The sequence below is a fragment of the Emys orbicularis genome, chromosome 9 (assembly GCF_028017835.1).
Source record: "Emys orbicularis isolate rEmyOrb1 chromosome 9, rEmyOrb1.hap1, whole genome shotgun sequence".
NCBI classification, from domain to species: Eukaryota; Metazoa; Chordata; order Testudines; family Emydidae; genus Emys; species Emys orbicularis.
Window position 1 is genome coordinate 101,026,268 of NC_088691.1, and position 21,219 is coordinate 101,047,486.

The 21,219-nt window shown below is 46.0% G+C and overlaps 1 protein-coding gene across 1 annotated transcript in view; it reads right to left on the bottom strand.

The window, feature by feature from the left end:
- The window catches only part of DIS3L2 (DIS3 like 3'-5' exoribonuclease 2), a 249,191-nt gene that overhangs the window by 96,872 nt on the left and 131,100 nt on the right, over positions 1-21,219 (bottom strand). The window contains exons 12-13 of the mRNA XM_065410584.1: positions 16,822-16,934; positions 7,039-7,146 (exon numbers count right to left, since the gene is read on the bottom strand). Coding sequence (XP_065266656.1) covers positions 7,039-7,146; positions 16,822-16,934 — 221 coding nt within the window. The remainder of the gene's footprint in view (positions 1-7,038; positions 7,147-16,821; positions 16,935-21,219) is intronic.

The following is a 21,219-nucleotide window of genomic DNA, read 5'->3' on the forward strand; positions in this document are numbered from 1 at the left end:
TAGTGCTAAAACAGTTGATTATAATGCAATGAGTGATTTCAAAAGCCCCACAAGATGGCACCAGTCTTCGGAAAGGGTTAAAGGACAGCCATTGTTTTACTTATTAAAAAAAATCAGTCACTCCCATGTAGGAATCTATAGGCATTTTACTGGCAGACGTATTAACTGGAGGTTTGTTTGTATTGCAAGGGATTACTGACAAGCTCTTACCCTATAGTGGTTCTGTCAGGCAGTGCTTTATAAACTCAAAGTCAAAATACTGTTTTGTAGACTGTGTAACAAGGTGCTCATAAGGCCCCTGTGTTCCGAGCCTCTCTCCATGTTACATCATCATTCCTTACAGCTCTGCATGCCACTGACAGAGAACTCGAAGTTCAAAGGCCACGTTCAGCAAGCAGAACGGCCTGTTGACAGACTTCACCTCTTACTAACCTGAAAAGAGAAAATGATCCCATTGCTTCTGCCTACACAAGCACCACAGTGTAGTAGCACTAGAGGTGCTTTGCCCTGACTCTCAAGGATAAGCTCTTGGAGAAAAGCCAAGCTGGAAAAAGGGTTGTGGTTGCCGTCTCCTCTTAGAAGGAGTAAGGTTCATTAACTTGCCTTCAATTCTTATTCAAACCCAGTGACCCAAACTTCCATTCAGACTTGAAAGGCTTCCCAGGAGAAATCTGTTTGTTGAGTTGGCCCTAGGCAATCAGCCTTCCAAAAGGAAAGCATAGACTCTGATGTCAGAGACCTTTCCCTACTGGAATGCAGCCTGACTTCAGAGATCAGCATCCCCGAGCAGACATGAGGAAAGACACGGTGACTCCTCCAAAAACTTTCACTGGCTGAAATGTGGTAGATCTAAGTCTTGTTCTAAAACCAAGCATCAATATCTAAGGGTATGTCTACACTACGAGAGTAGTTCGATTTTACTTAAATCAAATATGTGGAATCGATATTACAAAGTCGAACGTGTGTGTCCACACTAAGGACAGTAATTCGACTTTGTGAGTCCACACTAACGGGGCAAGCGTCGACATTGGAAGCGGTGCACTGTGGGCAGCTATCCCACAGTTCCCGCAGTCCCCGCTGCCCATTGGAATTCTGGGTCGAGCCCCCAATGCCTTCTGGGGAAAAAAATGTGTCGAGGGTGGTTTTGGGTAACTGTCGTCATCCAACCATCACTCCCACCCTCCCTCCCTGAAAGCGCCGGCGGGAAATCAGTTCGCGCACTTTTCTGGTCAGTGACAGCGCGGACGCCACAGCACTGCGAGCATGGAGCCCACTGCGACCATCGCTGCAGTTATGGCCGTTGTCAACACCTCGCACCTTATCATCCACCTTTCCCAGAGGCAGATGCTGAGAAATCGGGCGAGGAGGCTACGGCAGCGCGGTGAGGACCTGAAGTCTGAGAGTGGCACAGACCTGTCACAAAGCACGGGACCCCGCACCGAGGACATCATGGTGGCAATGGGTCATGTTGATGTTGTGGAACGGCGATTCTGGGCCCGGGAAACAAGCACGGACTGGTGGGACCGCATAGTGCTGCAGGTCTGGGATGACTCACAGTGGCTGCGAAACTTTCGCATGCGGAAGGGGACTTTCATGGAACTTTGTGAGTTGCTGTCCCCTGCCCTGAAGCGCAATGACACCCGGATGCGAGCAGCCCTGAGTGTCCAGAAGCGAGTGGCCATAGCCCTCTGGAAGCTTGCAACGCCGGACAGCTACCGGTCAGTCGCGAACCACTTTGGCGTAGGCAAATCTACCGTGGGGGTTGTTGTGATGCAAGTAGCCAACGCAATCGTTAAGGTACTGCTGTCAAAGGTAGTGACCCTTGGAAACGTGCAGGTCATCATAGATGGCTTCGCCGCGATGGGATTCCCAAACTGCGGTGGGGCTATAGATGGAACTCACATCCCTATCCTGGGACCGGACCACCAGGCCAGCCAGTACATTAACCGAAAGGGCTACTTTTCAATGGTGCTGCAAGCACTGGTGGACCATAGGGGACGTTTTACAAACATCAACGTCGGATGGCCGGGCAAGGTTCATGATGCTCGTGTTTTCAGGAACTCTGGTCTGTTTAGACGGCTGCAGGAAGGTATTTACTTCCCGGACCACAAAATAACTCTTGGGGATGTGGAGATGCCTATAGTCATCCTCGGGGACCCAGCCTACCCACTAATGCCCTGGCTCATGAAGCCCTATACTGGCGCCCTGGACACTGAAAAAGAACTCTTCAACTACCGGCTGAGCAAGTGCAGAATGGTGGTGGAGTGTGCTTTTGGACGTCTCAAGGGGAGATGGAGAACCTTACTGACTCGCTGTGATCTCAGCGAAACCAATATCCCCATTGTTATTGCAGCTTGCTGTGTGCTCCACAATCTGTGTGAGAGCAAGGGGGAGACCTTTATGGCGGGGTGGGAGGTTGAGGCAAATAGCCTGGCTGCTGATTACGCCCAGCCAGACAGCCGGGCGATTAGAAGAGCCCAGCGGGACGCGCTGTGCATCCGGGAGGCTTTGAAATCTAGGTTCCTGAGTGAGCAGGGTAACCTGTGACTATTAAGTTTGTTTACAGAGAAGCTGAACCTGCCCCCGTTTCTTTACCCAGTAAATGTTCACTATCCTCTCCAGTTACATACCCCGTTCACCCCCTTCCAACACACGTTTAAAAATAAAATCACTTGAATTTTGTTAATGAACACCATTTTCTTTATTACTGTTTTCTCGGTAAAGTGTTGAACCTGGGACGCAGACTGTGGTGGGGAGCGGGTGTAGTGTAGTGATGCAAAGGACGCTTCTAAACTCCAGGAATGACAGGCTCCGCAGTGGTGGACTGGTTGTTTCAACGGAGCCTGACACCCCTCCTGTTCGGGACTCTGTGTGTGGGGGCTATGTGACTTTGTGGCAGGGGGAGGACGGTTACAGATCCCCAGCTGCATGGCTCTGTGATCCAGGATAAGGACCGCTGCATAAGATCTCTAACCGCCCTCCCCCGCCACAAAGTCACATACCCCCCCCCCCCCACACACACACACAGAACATGAAAACCACCTCCCAGACTGACCAGGGTAACTAGTGACTGCAATGTGTGTGTGCCCTGCTGCTGAACCTGCCCCCGCCTCTGTACCCTGGTAAAGGTGACTGTCCTGTCCAATTACCAACCCCCTTCCCCCCCTTCAGACAGACTCTCCTCTAAAAGAACATGATGGAAACAGTAATTAACAGAAACATATTTTTTATTAGCAACTACACATGAAACTGGGGGATGAAACTGGGACAGGGGCTTGGGTGAGGCGGGAAGGAAAGGACTTATCAAATTTTGGGGAATGACAGCCTTCTGGTACTTGAGCAGTCTGCAGGGGTGGAGTGAGAGTTTTCACGGACTCTGCCGCCCCTCCTTCTTGGGACTTTGGGTGAGGGGGGTATGGGACTTTGTGGCGGGGGAGGGCGGTTAGAGATAGACTGCAGCGGGGCTCTGTCCTCCTGCCTCCGGTCCTGCAGAACATCCACAAGGCGCCGGAGCGTGTCCGTTTGCTCCCTCATTAGTCCAAGCAGTGTTTGAGTCGCCTGCTGGTCTTCCTGCCGCCACCTCTCCTCCCGTTCCATGTGTGATCGGTGCATTTGGGACAAGTTCTCCCTCCACTGGGTCTGCTGGGCTGCCTGGGCTCGGGAGCAGCCCATAAGTTCCGAGAACATGTCCTCCCGTGTCCTCTTCTTCCTACGCCTAATCTGCGCTAGCCTCTGGGAGTGTGATGCCAGGCTACGTTGGGAGACAGTCGCAGCTGTGGGAATGGGAAAAAGGGAGTGAATTCCTCAGAAAGATAAATTTTTGGGTGAACAAAGAACATAGTCTTTCTCTGTGAACAAGACCATGCACAGCACCTATCACATGCGCACTCAGGACAAGGTCGAATTTTCGGCCTTCGCATTCAGTGCCTGGGGTCTTGCAGTGCAGATCAGACAAGCGGGACAGGACAGCGGAATTTGGGTAACAGGCTGACATGGTAAGCCGTACACTTGTGGCTGCTTAAAACTTTAATAGCAGCACTGGCCTCCTTTCACGTTCAAAGCAATGCCAGTCCCTGCTGCCAGCAATCCAGCAAGCATGAACTCTGCCCCTGTCCCACCTCCTCGCGGCTGTCCCAGGGAAAGATCCCTGTATGCTGCTCCTCTCCCGCCTCCACCGCGTGGCTCTAAACCGCCGGTTACAGTTCTGTAAAGGAACAGGCAAGCAGTCCCAATACTAACATTCCCCTACCTAATTCAAAGCAGGTCACCATGAGCGACATCACTCTGATGAGGATTTCAGAGACGGAGAAAGAACGGATGCTTCGGGAAAGCCTGCAAAGACCAGGGCCGTATGCCGCCATGCTCTGCAAGGCAATGATACCCGAGTACTTGATTGTCTCCTGGCACGGAAACGTTTCCTACTACGGAGGACACAATAAGGCCGCTCTCCCCAGGAACCTGATGCAAAGGCTTTCCAATTACCTCCAGGAGAGCTTCGTGGAGATGTCCCAGGAGGATTTCTGCTCTATCCCCGGACATATAGACCGGATTTTACTGTAGCTGCACTGGCAGGGACTAAACAGTAGAGCGGCTAGGGCACAACAATCATGCTAAACCGGACATTGTTAGATTTTTTTTCAGTAGTTGCACTGCCAAGGACTGAAACGTTAAGCGCCTAGGGCAAACTAATCATGAAAAACCCATTGTTAATATTGTTAATATTCCTGTTCTGTTAAAAATAAATGTTTACATGTTTAAAACACTTACTGACTGATCCTTCCCCTGATTCTGTGTCCGGGTTAACGGCTGGGGACGGTTGGTAGGGGATCTCTGTAAGGGTGATGAAGAGATCCTGGCTGTCGGGGAAATCAGCGTTGTAAGCGCTGTCGACTGCCTCGTCCTCATCTCCTTCCTCATCTTCCCCGTCCGCTAACATGTCTGAGGAACCGGCCGTCGAAATATCCCATCCTCAGAGTCCACGGTGAGTGGTGGGGTAGTGGTGGCGGCCGCACCTAGGATGGAATGCAGTGCCTCGTAGAAACGGGATGTCTGGGGCTGGGATCCGGAGCGTCCGTTTGCCTCTTTGGTCTTCTGGTAGCCTTGTCTCAGCTCCTTGATTTTCACGCGGCACTGCGTTGCATCCCGGCTGTATCCTCTCTCTGCCATGGCTTTAGAGATCTTCTCGTAGATCTTTGCATTCCGTCTTTCGGAGCGCAGCTCGGAAAGCACGGACTCATCGCCCCACACAGCGATCAGATCCAAGATCAGTCCATGCTGGGGCCCTCTTTCTATTCTGAGATTGCACGGCCATCTCTGCTGGAGAGCTCTGCATCGTTGCCAGTGCTGCTGAGCTCGCCACGATGTCCAAACAGGAAATGAGATTCAAACTGCCCAGACAGGAAAAGGAATTCAAATTTTCCCGGGGCTTTTCCTGTGTGGCTGGTCAGAGCATCCGAGCTCGGACTGCTGTCCAGAGCGTCAACAGAGTGGTGCACTGTGGGATAGCTCCCGGAGCTATTACCGTCGATTTCCATCCACACCTAGCCTAATTCGATATGGCCATGTCGAATTTAGCGCTACTCCCCTCGTTGGGGAGGAGTACAGAAGTCGAATTTAAGAGACCTCTATGTCGAACTAAATAGCTTCGTGGTGTGGACGGGTGCAGAGTTAATTCGATGTAACGGTGCTAAATTCGACAAACTCCTAGTGTAGACCAGGCCTTAAGAGGTAAGGGTTAGCAGCTCCTCTTCATTGCTCAAAGAGCACTCGGTGGTAAATACAGGGCCAAATGAGTACCTGGTATTAGAGGGTGTCTTGAGCAATTAGAATTCAGGATACAGAAAGCTGAAGATTTCCCAAACAAGAGTCTAAACCCTTTATAATGCTAGAGATGGGCCTAGAACGGGAGATAAATTACAACACTGAAGACATTCCGCTGCAGCTGAACTTTGCAGTGCAGCCTCATTGCTAATACGTACAATGAGATTCTGAGCCCTTCTGGAGCAATGTGGACATTTACAATGAAGCCAAACTAATTTTCATTGGAAAGGTCACCTCAGGATCACATCACCCCAAAAACCAGACACCGCAACAACCTTGGCAAGGACAAAATGCATAAAAGCAACTCGCTTGTGGGAGAGCAGCAGGCTTGAAATACAAAAGAACTCTTCCTGTTTTCCAAAGCCTTTTAGGGAGGGCACATGCAGTCACTGTTCTGAGAGGGCCCTGCCACCATAAAAGCAACCAAGGAGCAGACTGTTATGCTGCCCAGAGGAATGGGAGATAAACAGAGAGAAAGAAATGAAGACCCAGGAAGAGCTGACTGCTCCCCTCACCACCGGTTCAAACACGAAGACAAGTGGACTATCACTTGATGCCTTCAATGCCAAGATGCTGCACCTGCATGCCTGAAATCATGAGAAATAAAGGTGATGTTCGTTTACACATTGCACAGCCCCAAAGAGTACAACTGGGTCTTTTTAAAAGGGCTACATCATGGTATGCCCATTAATATACTTTCTAGTTCTGTAAGTAATAACCCAAACTCATGATAAAGGGCATAAACTGCCCACCACAGGGGTCAGGAAGGAATATTTTCCTCAGTCACAGCACTGCATAACTGGCTAAATGTCAGGGGGGGGGGGGCTGACGGCGCTGAATCAATATCTGGTGCTTCAGAAAAATGTAACTATTTCTGGAGACAAGATCCTGAAGAGACAAGTGGCCTAATATGGTGCTGCAGAAATCCTCTGTTCCTAACATTCATTCTCTCTCCCAGTCACCGTCAATAACACTGATTGTTTCCATCCCTCTCATCACGAGGATGTTCCAGTCAGTTGTTCCACAGAATCCTATCCACAGGACGCAGTGTTCACGGGATGGGGGAGACGCTTGAAGCCTTTATTTTGAGCAGACATGTTCCTGGATTACCCATGTTAGTACCCTATCTGTTTACATCAATGTGGCCCAGTGCTGCTGCTGACCTTGCCCATGAAGAGTCACCAGGAAGAATGAAGGAGACAGGGTGCACAGGGTTACCTTGCCTTCTGGAGTCATTTTCCACATTACAGAAAACGTCAGTCTGTCTTTCATAGGATTGAGACTGCACAACTCCTCGCAAAGCAGCCTGGGAAGCATAGGGATCACCTGAAAAAACAAGACAGCATGGGTAAGGACATTCACTTCTTGGGTCCTGACTCCCCCAAGGCACAGGTCCCCAACAAAAAGCAAGGAAAAGGTCTAAACAGAGTCACTTAAATGGAGCATCCCTTCAGCTCTCAGTTACAACCTCTATGCCTTCTGCAGCCTTCTCGTTGCCACTTTAACACTGGGAGGGATGGGGGAAGCTCAGCAAAGTATAACTGGAACAGGCAGGAGTTTTCCAGTGGTCAGAGGCATAGGAGTCTTGCTTGATTCTGTTCCCTGCTCTGTCACATGCAGACTGACATTAGGTAAGTAATTTAACTTGCCCTAATCTGCCCTCTGCAAAATAGGTATAATACTTCCCTATGGCTACGTCTACACTACCCGCCTGAATCGGCGGGTAGAAATCGATCTCTCGGGGATCGAATTATCGCGTCTCGTCAGGACGCAACAATCGATCCCCGAATCGACGCTTGTACTCCACCAGCGGAGGTAGGAGTAAGCGCCGTCGACGGGGGAGCCGCGGAGGTCGATTTGCCGCCATCCTCACAGCGGGGTAAGTCGGCTCCGATACGTCAAATTCAGCTATGCTATTTGCGTAGCCGAATTTGCGTATCTTAAATCGACCCCCCCCCCCTCCCCGTAGTGAAGACGTAGCCTAAGTCACAGAGATGACGCAAGGCTTTACTGAAGTTTGTACAGCACTTTGGCAGCCTGGGTCAAAAGGCAGTGGAGATATTGGCTAGATAACCAAAGAAAAGCACTTGTTTTATGACTACCCTACATGCAGTAAAGGGATTGAGAAGCCAAGACAGGGAACAATGATTATTTTTATTGTACTCACTTCCAGTTCAACACAATACCAGTGTATATCAGAACCAGACAGAAGTCATTAGTTGGGATTTCATCTGTGAAACAGTAGCCCATGTCCAATCAATATTTGTTAAGCTGATCCCGGATGCCTATCAAATCAGTTATTCCTAAACAGACTATAGCCAAGAGTAAAGGTTTGGGGCCCAGGTCTCCTGCTGGGATAAATCAACGTAATTCCAGTGATTTCAATGGTGTTGCGCTGATTTACGCCAGTGAGGAGTTGTCTCTCTGGTTATTTTCCAGGTGACGCCTGTGGAAATGATCATATTTAGCAGCCATTTAGTGAGTCAAATCTTATGATTTGAAGTTTCATTTTTGCATTTCCTCTCTCATTATTGACCCTTTTGAAAAACAGTAAATACACTAATCAAAATGTGCATATTCTTATTGTTTATATAGGGTCAGTAATGAGCCTGGTACTTTACAGATAAGGAGGAACACAAATTTCCTGCTCAGAAGAGTTCGCAAAATTAATATTTTAGATACTGAGTTTAAGTTTTATTTCTACTGCTAAATCCCACCACCATGGTAAACATAGAAATAGGACTATCTAAGGGTATGTCTTCACTACCCGCCGGATCGGTGGGCAGCGATTGATACAGCGGGGATCGATTTATCACGTCTAGTCTAGACGCGATAAATCAACCCCTGGGTGCTCTCCTGTCGACTCCTGTACTCCAGCGCCGCGAGAGGCGCAGGCAGAGTTGACAGGGAAGCGGCAGCAGTCGAAGACACCACGGTAAGTCGATCTATGTACGTCAGCTTCAGCTACATTATTCACATAGCTGAAGTCGCATAACTTAGAGCAATCCCCCCCCGCCCCCCCCAGTGTAGACCAGGGCTAAGTCACATTAACACGCACTGTTCCGAATCCTGACACCCATGTTTTAGAGATAGTTCTGCTGTATCTGGAACTCTGATGAATAACTGGGCTCTCAAAAAGCACAAAAAATAAAAATTAGGGTCTCTTTTTTCAAAGAACACACATTTCATATTTACCTTTAGCTTTCAAAGAAAGTTCTTAGAATATTTAATCGCATTTGTAGTTTGGCACTAGACCATTGCTCATAAATCCACTCTAATTGCACTGTGTATTAATGCCAAAAGATTAACTGTATGGTCTCTTGACAATTCAGGAGCCACTTTCAACATGAATCAGCAGTGCTGGTTCAAGTGGAAGGTCAGAAGGGCAAAGATTATGATAAGCTGTTTCCCGCAACACAAAGGCCGTCAACTGTGTTATTCCAGTTGTGAAAAGCACGTTAACAATACTAGTAAGTTCATAATTTACAGATATACTACGTGAGGTCTGCCATGCTGCCTGGAAAGCCCAACAACACAAGGTTATAAATTTAGAATGAGCTCTGTCAACACACAGCAGAAAAGAGAACATAGGCATTATGTAGAGAAAGGTTATGGGATGTTGGAAATTCCCACTTTACTAAAATCTCATGTGATTGTTTTGAGTAAAATCCTTACTGACATGTACAGATCACACAGAACAAGTGGTGGTAGTTCAATAAAATTCCTAAATGCATAATCCAGAATAAAGAACACAGTTGCAGGTGCCTCTTCTTTGGAAAACTGTCATCTTGTGATAACTGAGACTACGGAGATCACATCCAAAAATCCATAAGGACCCACACTCTGGGATGGGGGCATCTGAAAGCCCTGAACCCAAGCAGGCCTCTTTGTTGATATCAATGATACTTGATTTGAATACGTTTGTGTACGACAGCTTTCCCCTTCCCTGATCTCCTACTGAAGCAATAACATTCTGCTAGAGAAATACAGGATCCAGTATGCTTTGCATGAAATCTGTGGTGACCCTAGGCATAAAATATAGCTCAGATGATATGAGGGGATGCTCTTGTTTTAAAAAGTTCTCTTAAGTGTACTTGAACATGATTAATAACTGACTCAAGAGGCTATAATGGCACAGAAGGGGTTCTGATGATGTAAAACATAAAGCTTTAACTCAGATTATAATTATAGTACTAAACACTCATCTTCAAGCAATTAATTGTTACAAACCTACTATATCGAGCAGAGAAGTATTACTCCCATTTCACAGATAGGGAAAAGGAGTTAGAGGCAAACGGATTTGAATGAAGCCAGAGAAGTCATCGTGCAAGGGTTGTTTCAATTCACAGTCCTGTTTTAGGCCTTGATTCAGCAAGGTACTTAAGTGAGTTGTCCCACTGAAGTCAATGGGACTTCATGTGCTTAGTTACATATACGCTTAAGTGCTCTGCTGAATTAAGTCCTTAGTTCTGTGTTCAGGCCACACCTCCATAGTCCTGGTCAGTTGTCTGCATCTGTTTAATATCTGGATTCTCCTACATATTTTACATAGAGAATAAATTCACAGTTGTGACATACAAAGTTTGGGTCATGCTTGCACATTTCGTCTCATGGCCTGACCACTAAGACGATACAGTCAAATACTGTAAGACAAACTAAGCATCGGATTTCTTAAGGCATACGAGGGCAGTATTTATACATAAAGCAGCAACAGTTCCGTCAGGTTTTGAGAAGACAGGCGTTCTTAAGGCGTGTCCCCTGGCTCCTTCTTTCACCAGAAAAGGCTTTTGCAATAGGACTTGGAGTAGGAGGAGCATTCTGCTTTTCAGATGTAACATATGTAAAGATCTGTGAAAGATTTGTAAAGTATCAGTGATGCATAGCGGTGTCTCGAATAATCAACGGAGGCCTCATCTCTTCACATGCCTTACCCTTAGAACGTGCAAGGTGACCATCTGCCAAGAGATAGCAATGTATGCCAGCCAGTACATGGATTACTATGGAATGTAGACATTCAGCTGGTTGAAATGTAGGGAAAGAATTCTACCTTAAATGTGAACTGGCTTCCTAGGCAAATAACTACGGGCTGGCTACGATGAGGCCCACCTCCTCGGGCTCTGTTTTTACTGTAACTGGAGTGTGGCACATCACTGAACTAAAGTGACCACCACGATCACAGGTTCAGGGATTGACGGGCTCTCACTTTCGATTACTCTGAGAAATACAGTTGCAGAGATCGAGTGGTAAAACTAGAAAAAATAGTCTTCCAAATGCGGAGTGGGGAGGTAGTTAACAGCCCCCAGGAAAGTCTTTCTAATGTGCAGTAGAACCCAACTGTGTAAAACAATGAAAAGTGCATTTACTTCAGTCAGAATTAGAGGCTGATGAATACAACACTCTCTACTGCAGGTTTGCATTTTAAATCAAATTATAGGCAGAGGGTTTAGCGTTCCCTCTCTCCCCTCAGATAAACCTTCTTCCTGCCCATCTCCGAAGTGCAAAGTGCGGAGCTGAATTAGCGAGGGCCCAGCAAGCATTGAGGGGAAAGTTGTTTCCTTTTGCCATGTTTTATCTGCTCCCCATGGTGCTTTCTGAGTCAGTTACAAATCTGTATGACAAGCTTTGTGTGCCCTACTGACATCGGAGGGGATGCGGACGAGAGCTGAGAGAGACCAGATGTGAGGAACTGGGGGGGGGGGGGGGGGGGAAGAGAGTCTGTCTGAACAACTTATGAATTCTGGTTGACAATGTGAAGTTGTATTTTGAAAAACTGCTGTATCATGAGTATGTGTGCAGATCCACTATTGCTGGCAGATCCCGTAGCAGGTACACACCAGACAGATACAAAGGGAAACATTTAAGGTTAATGACAGTACCTTAATCACCCAAAGGTTCTGCTAAAAAGGCAGCTCAAACCTTAGAAATTCAGTCTAGTTGACCCCTCTGAAGGGCGGGGGAAGGTGAGAGCAGTGGAAACTTACTCAAAAGATAGAACAAAGGTGGCCAGGAAGAGTTTAAATAGCAAGCCACACGGCAAGAGAGGACAGGAAGATGAAGCGTGAGAGTGAGCAAGGTCAGTGAAGCTGGGGAGTGAGCAAGGTCAGTGAGCAAGGTCAGTGAAGCTGGGGAAGGGGCTTCATGAGGGAGAGACCACCCAGCATGTAACAGCCTTGTGAGGCAGGGGGACACTGCCTGCCTGCCTTCCTGGACAGCAATGATCCCTAAGGAAAGGGTGAGATAGAAAGAGACCTGTGTGTAATGCTCATTGTTTTGTATGATCTGCACTCGCCTGTGCATTATATAAGTATAAAAGAGCATTAATGTGTTAGACTCTGTGCCAGGTGTGTGACTGTGTGTTAACTGCTTCACAACTGCCGCACGCCCCTGAGAGAGTTAAACTGCAATCAGGAGCATCACACCTTTGGGGTGGAGCTCTGGGAGAGGAACTGTTTAAATAACTGGGCGATCTGGGGGGGGGGGGCAGCGCTGCTCTTGGGGGCTATGAGCGGGTCGTCTGAGGACTTCCATTTCTGAGGAGGGGGAGTTGACAGAGTCAGGGCCCAGGAAACATGCCGGAGAACCCAAGGGAGGAATCAGATCCGTGGTCTGCTGAGGCTCTAGAGGCTTGAAACATGCCGGGATCCAGAGCACAGAGATCGGGATTCCCTTCACTGCAGTCCTAGTGGGTCGCCGGCAGACAGCATTCACTAGGACCTATCACTGTGACCCCAGACTAAAAGAAACGGGCACTGAAGATGGAAGTTTTCCTGTGTAGTGTCTTTCTGTGGCTATAAAACTTAACATGTCCTGGCACACTGTTCAACAGCTAGTCCCTCTGGCTGGCAGGTTCACATAGTACCATGTGACTCTTCGACCCTGCTTCTGAGAACATTGGGCTTTTGGGGGTTTGCCTCTTGGGTTAATAAACTGCCTCCAGAATCCAACGCCTTGTTTTCAGACCTAGTACTTATTCCTGGAGAGCTGGGGTAGCTGGAGGGGGCATACACACTGCACTGGAAAACTCCCCATTGGCTTTAAAAGGCAGAAACATCTGCTGGAGCTGGGACTGGCTCACTAGCCAAGTTCAGCAGCAGGTGAGCCAGGGCAGCCCTATAATCAATGGGAATTGCCATAGAGGTTTTTCAGGGATCAGCGGGGGGGAATCAATCAATCAACAAGACAAAGAGCAAAAAGAACAAACACTGTTTAAGAATAACCCCTGGGATTTTCAAAGTCACATGGACAATTTTATTCCCCTCAAACAATCTAATTCCTCTGTTGCCCTCCCTTGGCTGACTGCTCTCAATTGGTTCAGGTTGATTATGATCAGTCTGCTGACTTCCATGAGTGACCCCTTCATCCTTGGTCTATCTGCTGAGGTGGTATTACATTACCAGTCTGAGCTTCCATCGGCCCGATGCGGGGAGGGGAACACAGATCTAACAATGGGGTGGGCTCAGTTAGCCTATCACTCATACACTGAAAGACACTCAAAGGAAATAGGCAATTTGTTTACGAGCCAAGATTTCTGCTTCAGAGTTTTCTTTTTTGTATCAACACTTCCATGAATTCAGATTTCGATCAACTCTTTGTTACCCAGCTTGACATTATCAAAATATCAACACCCTGACAACCTGCTGGTGTCAAAAGTGAATGTCTTAAAGTCCTTGGACTCAACAAGTAGACAGGCTTCCAGTTCCAATCTTTGATCTCTATTATAAAACAGGACCAGTAAAATATTGTAGGGATTTATGGCTGACCTTTCACTTGAGTTGCTTCACACCTAAAATAACACCACCATAATATGTACCAAAAGAAAGAAAACTGTTTAGGTTTTCTTGCTTTTTAAAACTTGATTCACTCTTACTTCTAAACCTCTGGCTTTTATTAAACAAACTGTTAGCCATTACACAATAATTTGTCTTCTGGACAGATGGTTCAGGGGAATTAAATATGTAGATTTATTTAATTTCCTTTTTGGGAGAATTTGCATTATTCTAAGTCATGGCAGTGTCACAGCTGCATTTGTGGAACAGTTCCATCAAAGGAAAGTCTATTTTCTATGAGCGTGACCTTTGCCATCTTATTGTTTCAAACCAGCTCTTATTACCCTCTTCTGTCCAGACCCACACTTATTTTGTTAGAATTAATAACCATCACATTAAGAATTAGGATTTTCAGATCCAACATTTGATCAATTTTTAACCAAGTTAGAGACACTGGGAAAAGTCTTCCATATTTTCAATATCTAATTTGGTTTTCACTCTTAAAAATGTATCCATTCAGGGCAAAAGGACGGATAAAATGCCACTCCTGGAGTTAACAAACCAAGGCAGTTGGAGACCAAATAAAGATTTAGGGCATGACAAGGCATTATGTAAGTGGGAATCCTAGTTAAACAAAAAGAATGAAATCTAAAGCTGGTTGAAAACTTTCTGTCAAAACTGTTCTTCAGCAGGAAATTGGGTTTTCAAATAAACGATTTTTTTCCATAAAAAGTATGTTTTCCATGGAATTTTTTTTTAAACAAAAAAAATTAAGCCTGAAAAGCAAAATATCTTGATTTGTAAATGCTGCCACAGTGCCTCATGGGTGTTTTAGTTTGATTGCCTCATATCCCCATTCTCCTCTATAGGAGAGGCTTCCTGCAGGACTATATCTCCCATGACACACCACGGCTAGCAACTCTCACTGTCTTGGAAGCAGGAGGTAGCAGATCATAGGACCATGGTGCTTTATGGGAGATTTAGTCCAACCAGGCAGCCCAGCCCATAGAAGAGAATGAGGCACCCAAACTACAACTCCCAGGAGGCACCATTCCCAAACCAAAATATTTCTGTTTTCAGTTTTTTATAGAGGATGCTCGCTTACTGATAAGTTGAGTTCTCTGGACAAACTGTGTCTTCAGTTCCACACTGTAGCACCTATGTGCCCTGTGTCTTGCAATGAAAGAACTATTCTAAAACAGTTTATCCATTTGAAACCCTTGTGCATGGACCCACAGAGGCAGTGTTTCAATTGCTATTCCAAGTGGCATCCCCGTGCCCATAAGCACTTAAAAAGCCCCTGGATTTCTTTGGATCCTCCACAATTCGGTCCTATCACTAATCAACTAAAACTAAAAAGTCATGGAAATAAATTATAAATCAACTACTAAGAATAAACAACTAGAAACTGAAACCAACATAACTGCACAATTAGCATCAGAGAAATAGTTCTGAATCCCCTGTGGGTGGTGGACAAAGCAGAACAGAGGACCGTTACTGGGATGTGGCATTTTATAAGCACAGGTCAATACACACACACCCTCTAATGGATAAGCTGTGTTACAATGTTCCAGGACCATCAGAGTCAGCACATGAGAGTGGGAAACTACAGAAGCAATTTCGTGAGGGAGAAGCAAGTGTTACTGACACAGGAAAGTTTTAAAACCTTCAAAAATATTTCTAGACTGTGTCCAAACAACAGCGAAAGGTCAGAGCACTGGTGAAGATGTTAAGGAATTAGCATGCATAGGCTACTTCTGTCAAAGACTGTGGCCCAGCCTCTAGTCACTCTCAGCCAGACATAACACAAGTGCAACAAGAGCAAATTTCCAAGTGCAGCAGATTCGGCATGGATTCACGTTAACTGATGGGAGAAATCTTTAGTTTCCAATGCTCTTTCAAGCTCCCACCGAGATGTGAAGGTGCCACTTTATGAATTATAAACAAATCTGGTAAGGAGGGGATGGGAGAAAGGTCATTGCAGATCACGCACACTAAACGGAAGAATGTTAACCAGAGATGCCCCTTCTTCTGGGCACATCTGTGGAACAACAGTGGAAAGTGTCTCTTCTATAAATAGGATGTAGCCCAACTGATCAGGAGGGAAGAACAGGATCTGCTCTTATGAACCTTGGGCTGTCCCTTCATATTCCACTTTCTGTTGCTCCTGCTTCAAGATTACACAGTAGGTTGGCAGAAAGAAGGTTATTTGGCTTCCTTCAATGCAAGAAGAGCCTGTAATATTTGATGTAGCCTGAAAGCACTTTTGCACATTTAACTGTGAAAATCAGGAACAACAACAGGATACAGATTTGGCCTGGAATCTTCCTAAATTTACCCCATCAAATAATTTAAAATCAGCATATATGCATTACTACATTTTACTTCAGAAATGTAGCATTTGTTTCTTAAGTTGCTTTGATTGATGCCTGTTCAATTTCAATTACATTTTACTGTACGATGAAATCGTGTATTCCTGTTTTATGCAACGCCTTCTTTGGATGTACTGAGATTTTGTACAACTTAGTTATCCATGTGTTGGATTTGCTTGTTTCTTGTAGGTTTACTATAATAATGGTTTGAATTTCATAGAATCATATGACTGGAAGGGACTTCGAGAGGTCATCTAGTCCAGTGCCCTGCACTCAGGCAGGACTAAGTATTATCTAGACCATGCCTGACAGGTTTTTGTCTAACCTGCTCTGAAAAATCTCCAATGATGGAGATTCCACAACCTCCCTAGGCAGTTTATTCCAGTGCTTAATCACACTGACAGTTAGGAAGTTTTCCCTAATGTCCAACCTAAACCGCCCTTACTGCAATTTAAGCCCATTGCTTCTTGTCCTATCCTCAGAGGTTAAGGACAACAATTTTTCTCCCTCCTCCTTGTAACAACCTTTTATGTACTTGAAAACTGTTATATCCCCTCTCAGTCTTCTCTTCTCCAGACTAAACAAACCCAATTTTTTCAATCTCCCCTCATAGGTCAAGTTTTCTAAACCTTTAATCATTTTTGTTGCTCTTCTCTGGACTGTCTCCAATTGGTCCACATCCTTCTTGAAATGTGGCGCCCAGAACTGGACACAATACTCCAGTTGAGGCCTAATCAGCATGGAATAGATCGGAAGAATTACTTTCTCGTAAGTTTGTTTCATTGCTTCTGATAATGATCCTTTATAGTGAATTTAAGGTAAAAGGGAGACAGGTCTCAGAAAAAGGAGATAGCTATTCTTACCTTCTGCACTAGATACACACTAGTTGCCCTTCCACTGGCCACTTGATCCAGCGCTGTTCCTTCCAGAACAAAGTAACTCACATCTGCGATATGAACACCCACTTCAACGTTTCCTGAAATTGCATCGGGAAATCAGTATAGTATTAAGGGGAAGTAATTGCATCCAAAAGTCACCTTTTCAAGAAGAATTTCTACAGTTTTACAATCACTAGACTTTCTGCCAGGTCATCTTTGGCAGAGCAGTTATTCAAGAGGTATGAGTTCTGTGAGTTAGCACAGCGCCATCGATAACGAGACGGCAAGGAAAACGTACAAGATGACGACAACACGCAATGTTCACAAGTATGTTGCCCCTGTGGACAGATCTTTACATTTCCAGATATAGATTCTTTTGACTGATTATTCTATTTAGCAACTGACACAGTAAACTCTACTCTCATTCCTGTCTGATTGCTGAACGCTGCCGAAACCGGCCAGTAATTGTTGCCCCTAAGGCTGGGGGTGATAAAAGCATTATATTCTCCGATGCAGCCTCTGATCACCCTCATCTAAAGTTGAAGTATGCACTGCAGAGACTATAATTTGGGGGCCACAGAGTTTTGTCTGGAACTAAGAATTCTTTCTTTATCTAGGTACCGATATGGCCCCGTTACTGCAAGTGAATATGCAATTGGTAAGAAGTGTGTGACCATGTCTTTCAAATCTGGACCTTGTTACAATGATCCAGGCCTTTGTTACCTTGATATCAGGACACTGCAAAGCAACTTACATGGGCTGCACCTGAAAATCATCTAGAAATGTAAGGTAGTACAGAATGCAGTTGCAGGCTTATTATGCAGTACTTCAAGCAGGAAGAACATTACACTGTCGGCTCTTAGATCTGCACGAGTTTCCATTTCATTTCCGGGTGGCGCATACGTTGCAGTTTATGACCCATGAAGCCCTAATTGGCTTAGACACTGGACACCTGAAAGCCCAGCTCTCTTCTTGCATGATACTGTTGCAGTTACAATTAAAGGAGGTATTAGCAGCCCCTTGGTTTAAAGTCAGGGGGGCTGCTCACAAGGTGTTTACCATGAAGCAGGCGTCCTTAGCTTGGGAAGTAATTTAATCCCATGGTCCAACAGAGCCTGGTTTGTTGCTCTTCAAGGAAAACTACAAGTGTTGTCTGTTTTTTCACTAAGAGCTGGGCTAACAGATTTACAGTGATTAGCTGTAGAATATTTTTAATTCCATTGATCTCTCAATTGTTAATAGGCTTTTTTGTTTGTTTTTAAACAGGGTTCACCCTGGGATAATGACTTTGTTTCTATTACAGATATTTATCCTTTTATATATATATATATATATATATATATATATATATATATATATATATATATATATATATATATATTTTATTTTTTAATACAATTTACACTGACTCTGTACTAGTAAAAAACCCAGTATACGGCAGCTTTGTAAGCAGGTGTAAAAATAAAGCATGAATCTATAGCATTATTGTTTTCATCTAATTTCTGTATTTTAAGTGTAATTTGATAATAAACAGATACAAAAACTAAGCACCGCAATTTATCTGACTGCACACCCTTCTGATGATGCTAGACCAGGGGCGGGCAAACTTTTTGGCTTGAGGGATAGCTCAGTGGTCTGAGCATTGGCCTGCTAAACCCAGGGTTGAGAGTTCAATCCTTGAGGGGGCCATTTAGGGAACTGGGGTAAAAATCTGTCTGGGGATTGGTCCTGCTTTGAGCAGGGGGTTGGACTAGATGACCTCCTGAGGTCCCTTCCAACCCTGATATTCTATGATCGGGTTTCGGAAATTGTATGGAGGGCCGGTTAAGGGAGGCTGTGCCCCCCAAAACATCCATGCATGGCCCAGCCCCCGCCCCCCCCGTCTTTCCCCCCCCCCCCCCGCTTCTCACCCCCTGATGGCCCGACCCCACGGGACTCCTGCCCCATCCAACCCCCCCGTTCCCTGATGGCCCCCCCCAGGACCCCTGTCCCATCCACCCCCCGCTCCCTGTCCCCTGACCACCCCTGGAACCACCCACCCCTGAATGCTCCCCGCCGCCCCATCCAACCCCTCCTCTCATTCCTGACTACCTCCCCCCCCCCCCCCCCGGGATTCCTGCCCCATCCAACCACCCCTTCTCCCTGGCTGCCCCATCCAATCCCCCCCTCCTTCCTGACTGCCCCCCGGGATCCCTGCACCCATTCAAACCCCCCCCCCCCGTTCCCCGCCCTCTGACCGTCCCAACCCCTATCCACACTCCCGCACTCCCCTGCCCGCTATCCAACCCCATCTGCTCCCTGCCCCCTTACCAAGCTGCCTGGAGCACCAGTGGCTGGCTGGAGCCAGCCACGCCACTGCGCCACCCAGAGCACTGGGTCAGGCCACGGCTCGGCAGCTGCGCTGCCCGGCCGCCCAGAGCATTTGTGCCCGCAGCACGGTGCGCTGAGGCTGCGGGAGAGGGGAAGGGGCCGGGGGCTAGCCGGCCGGGCAGGAGGGTCCCGCGGGCCATAGTTTGTCCACCTCTGTGCTAGAGTTTAACATGCTGGGAACTGAAAGTTATACATAAGCATATATGAAGGCAGCTGAAAAGTACAGGAAAGAGGGAATGCTGGAATTTAGCTTTGTCCATCTAACCTGTATTCCATTAAAGTGGCCTGCAGAGAGTAAATACAATGGGCCGCAGTGGGAGAGTGTAATAATCCCGTCCCACACCGAGGGACCAATTCCATAAGTCATTAGAAAGCTTGGGAGAAACCTCTGTAGATTAAAGATCACACGGTTCACCTCAGAAAGCTGCCTACAGCTGTGTTGTGATATTATCAGATGCCCCGAAAGCTGCTCTACATGGATCAAGAGCCCAAGCCTGAAACTCCTTAGACAGTAAGTCTAAGACCAAGAGTTTTACCAACAGTTTTAATATTACAAGCATTTGAAGCCAACACTTTCAGAAGGTAAAAAAAATACTGATTTCTTTTGAAGCCAATATTGTAATGTACTGACCTTACAGGCAAATATTGACCAAAGGAAAAGGAGAAGGGGTCATTACATCATGACTTTAACGACACCCTCATTCAATATGCGCACTGTTACATATGTGAACTTTTTTGTCCTCAGCAGAAAAATCGACAAACCGAGAGAGATCTCATTACATGAGATAATAAAACATGAAGGTAGCCAATAAAAACACATTGAGCAGAGTTAAATTTCACTCAGGATTCCCACCAGAGGTTCTAAAAGCAGGGGTCAACTTGAGCCCTCTGCGTTTGAACTTTTAATGGAAACCCTAAGTAAATATTTTGTTACATATATTGATATAATGTGCACTGGCAGCTCTCAGGTTTGTGTTGCTAAAAGTATGACTCACTCATTCCCCTCCTATAACCCCCTTCCCCCCCAAAAAATCCAATCCAAGAGAACTTTAAGATATAGTATAGAGCTTTCTGTAATCAGCCAATATGACTTCTCTTAAGCCACTGCTTTTAATATGTCCTAGACAAAATACCATACTAATCTGTTCAGCAAACGCTGCACAGGAATAACTACCGATCGCTTTCTTCTGGTTTATTTGCTAGGAAAATGAAAGATCTTTGTGGACAGAATAATGTGGTTTCCCAGAATTCCCCTCCGGATTTGTAGGTATTGTTTTCTTTTGTCGAACTGATTTTTGTTTCAATGTCCCAAAAGGAAAGGTTGTAATATGGAAATTATTTCTTAAGGAAAAAAGAGTGCGCAATCTGCAGAAAGGGATGAAGAGTTAGACCAGCACATTCAGTTATAAAAAAGGACAAATGTTGAGGTCAGAAAAATACATGTCAGCACCGAGAACAGAGGCCTCTGGGAAAAGTAAGGATAAGCACAGTGCAGGCCACTTACAGCCCGCTGCATTCTACAAGGAAGTCCACATCCACCTTCATGTTTAATGAGGAAGTACAATTTCAGAGTAAATGGAGGCGGCAAGTCCCAGGATACAATGCTCCATCCTGAGTTTCTCGAGCAGCCCGTCTTCCCAAAGAAGCTTTACAAACCACACAGACTTGCTTCACCACTGAAATGCAGTTACCTCTAAAGATACAATGCAACCACAGCAGTGCACTCAACACAGACTTGTGTTCAAGCCATAGCAACCTTTAACAGAAGTTTAAGATCGGATGTAAAGAAGAATACTGCACCCAGTGACAAACGTATAGGAATTTAGTCAGGCAGATTATTCAGCTTGGAATCTAAGCAAGAGCTGAAAGCTAACACCTACTTCAGTGAAAAGTGCCATGGGATCTTTGATGGCCAAGAGAAGTCAGGACCTCGTGGTTTTATCTCATCTAAAACTAGTCAGCTTTAACAGAGATAAAACTAGATTCTTCACTCCCATTCTGACAATGCCATCG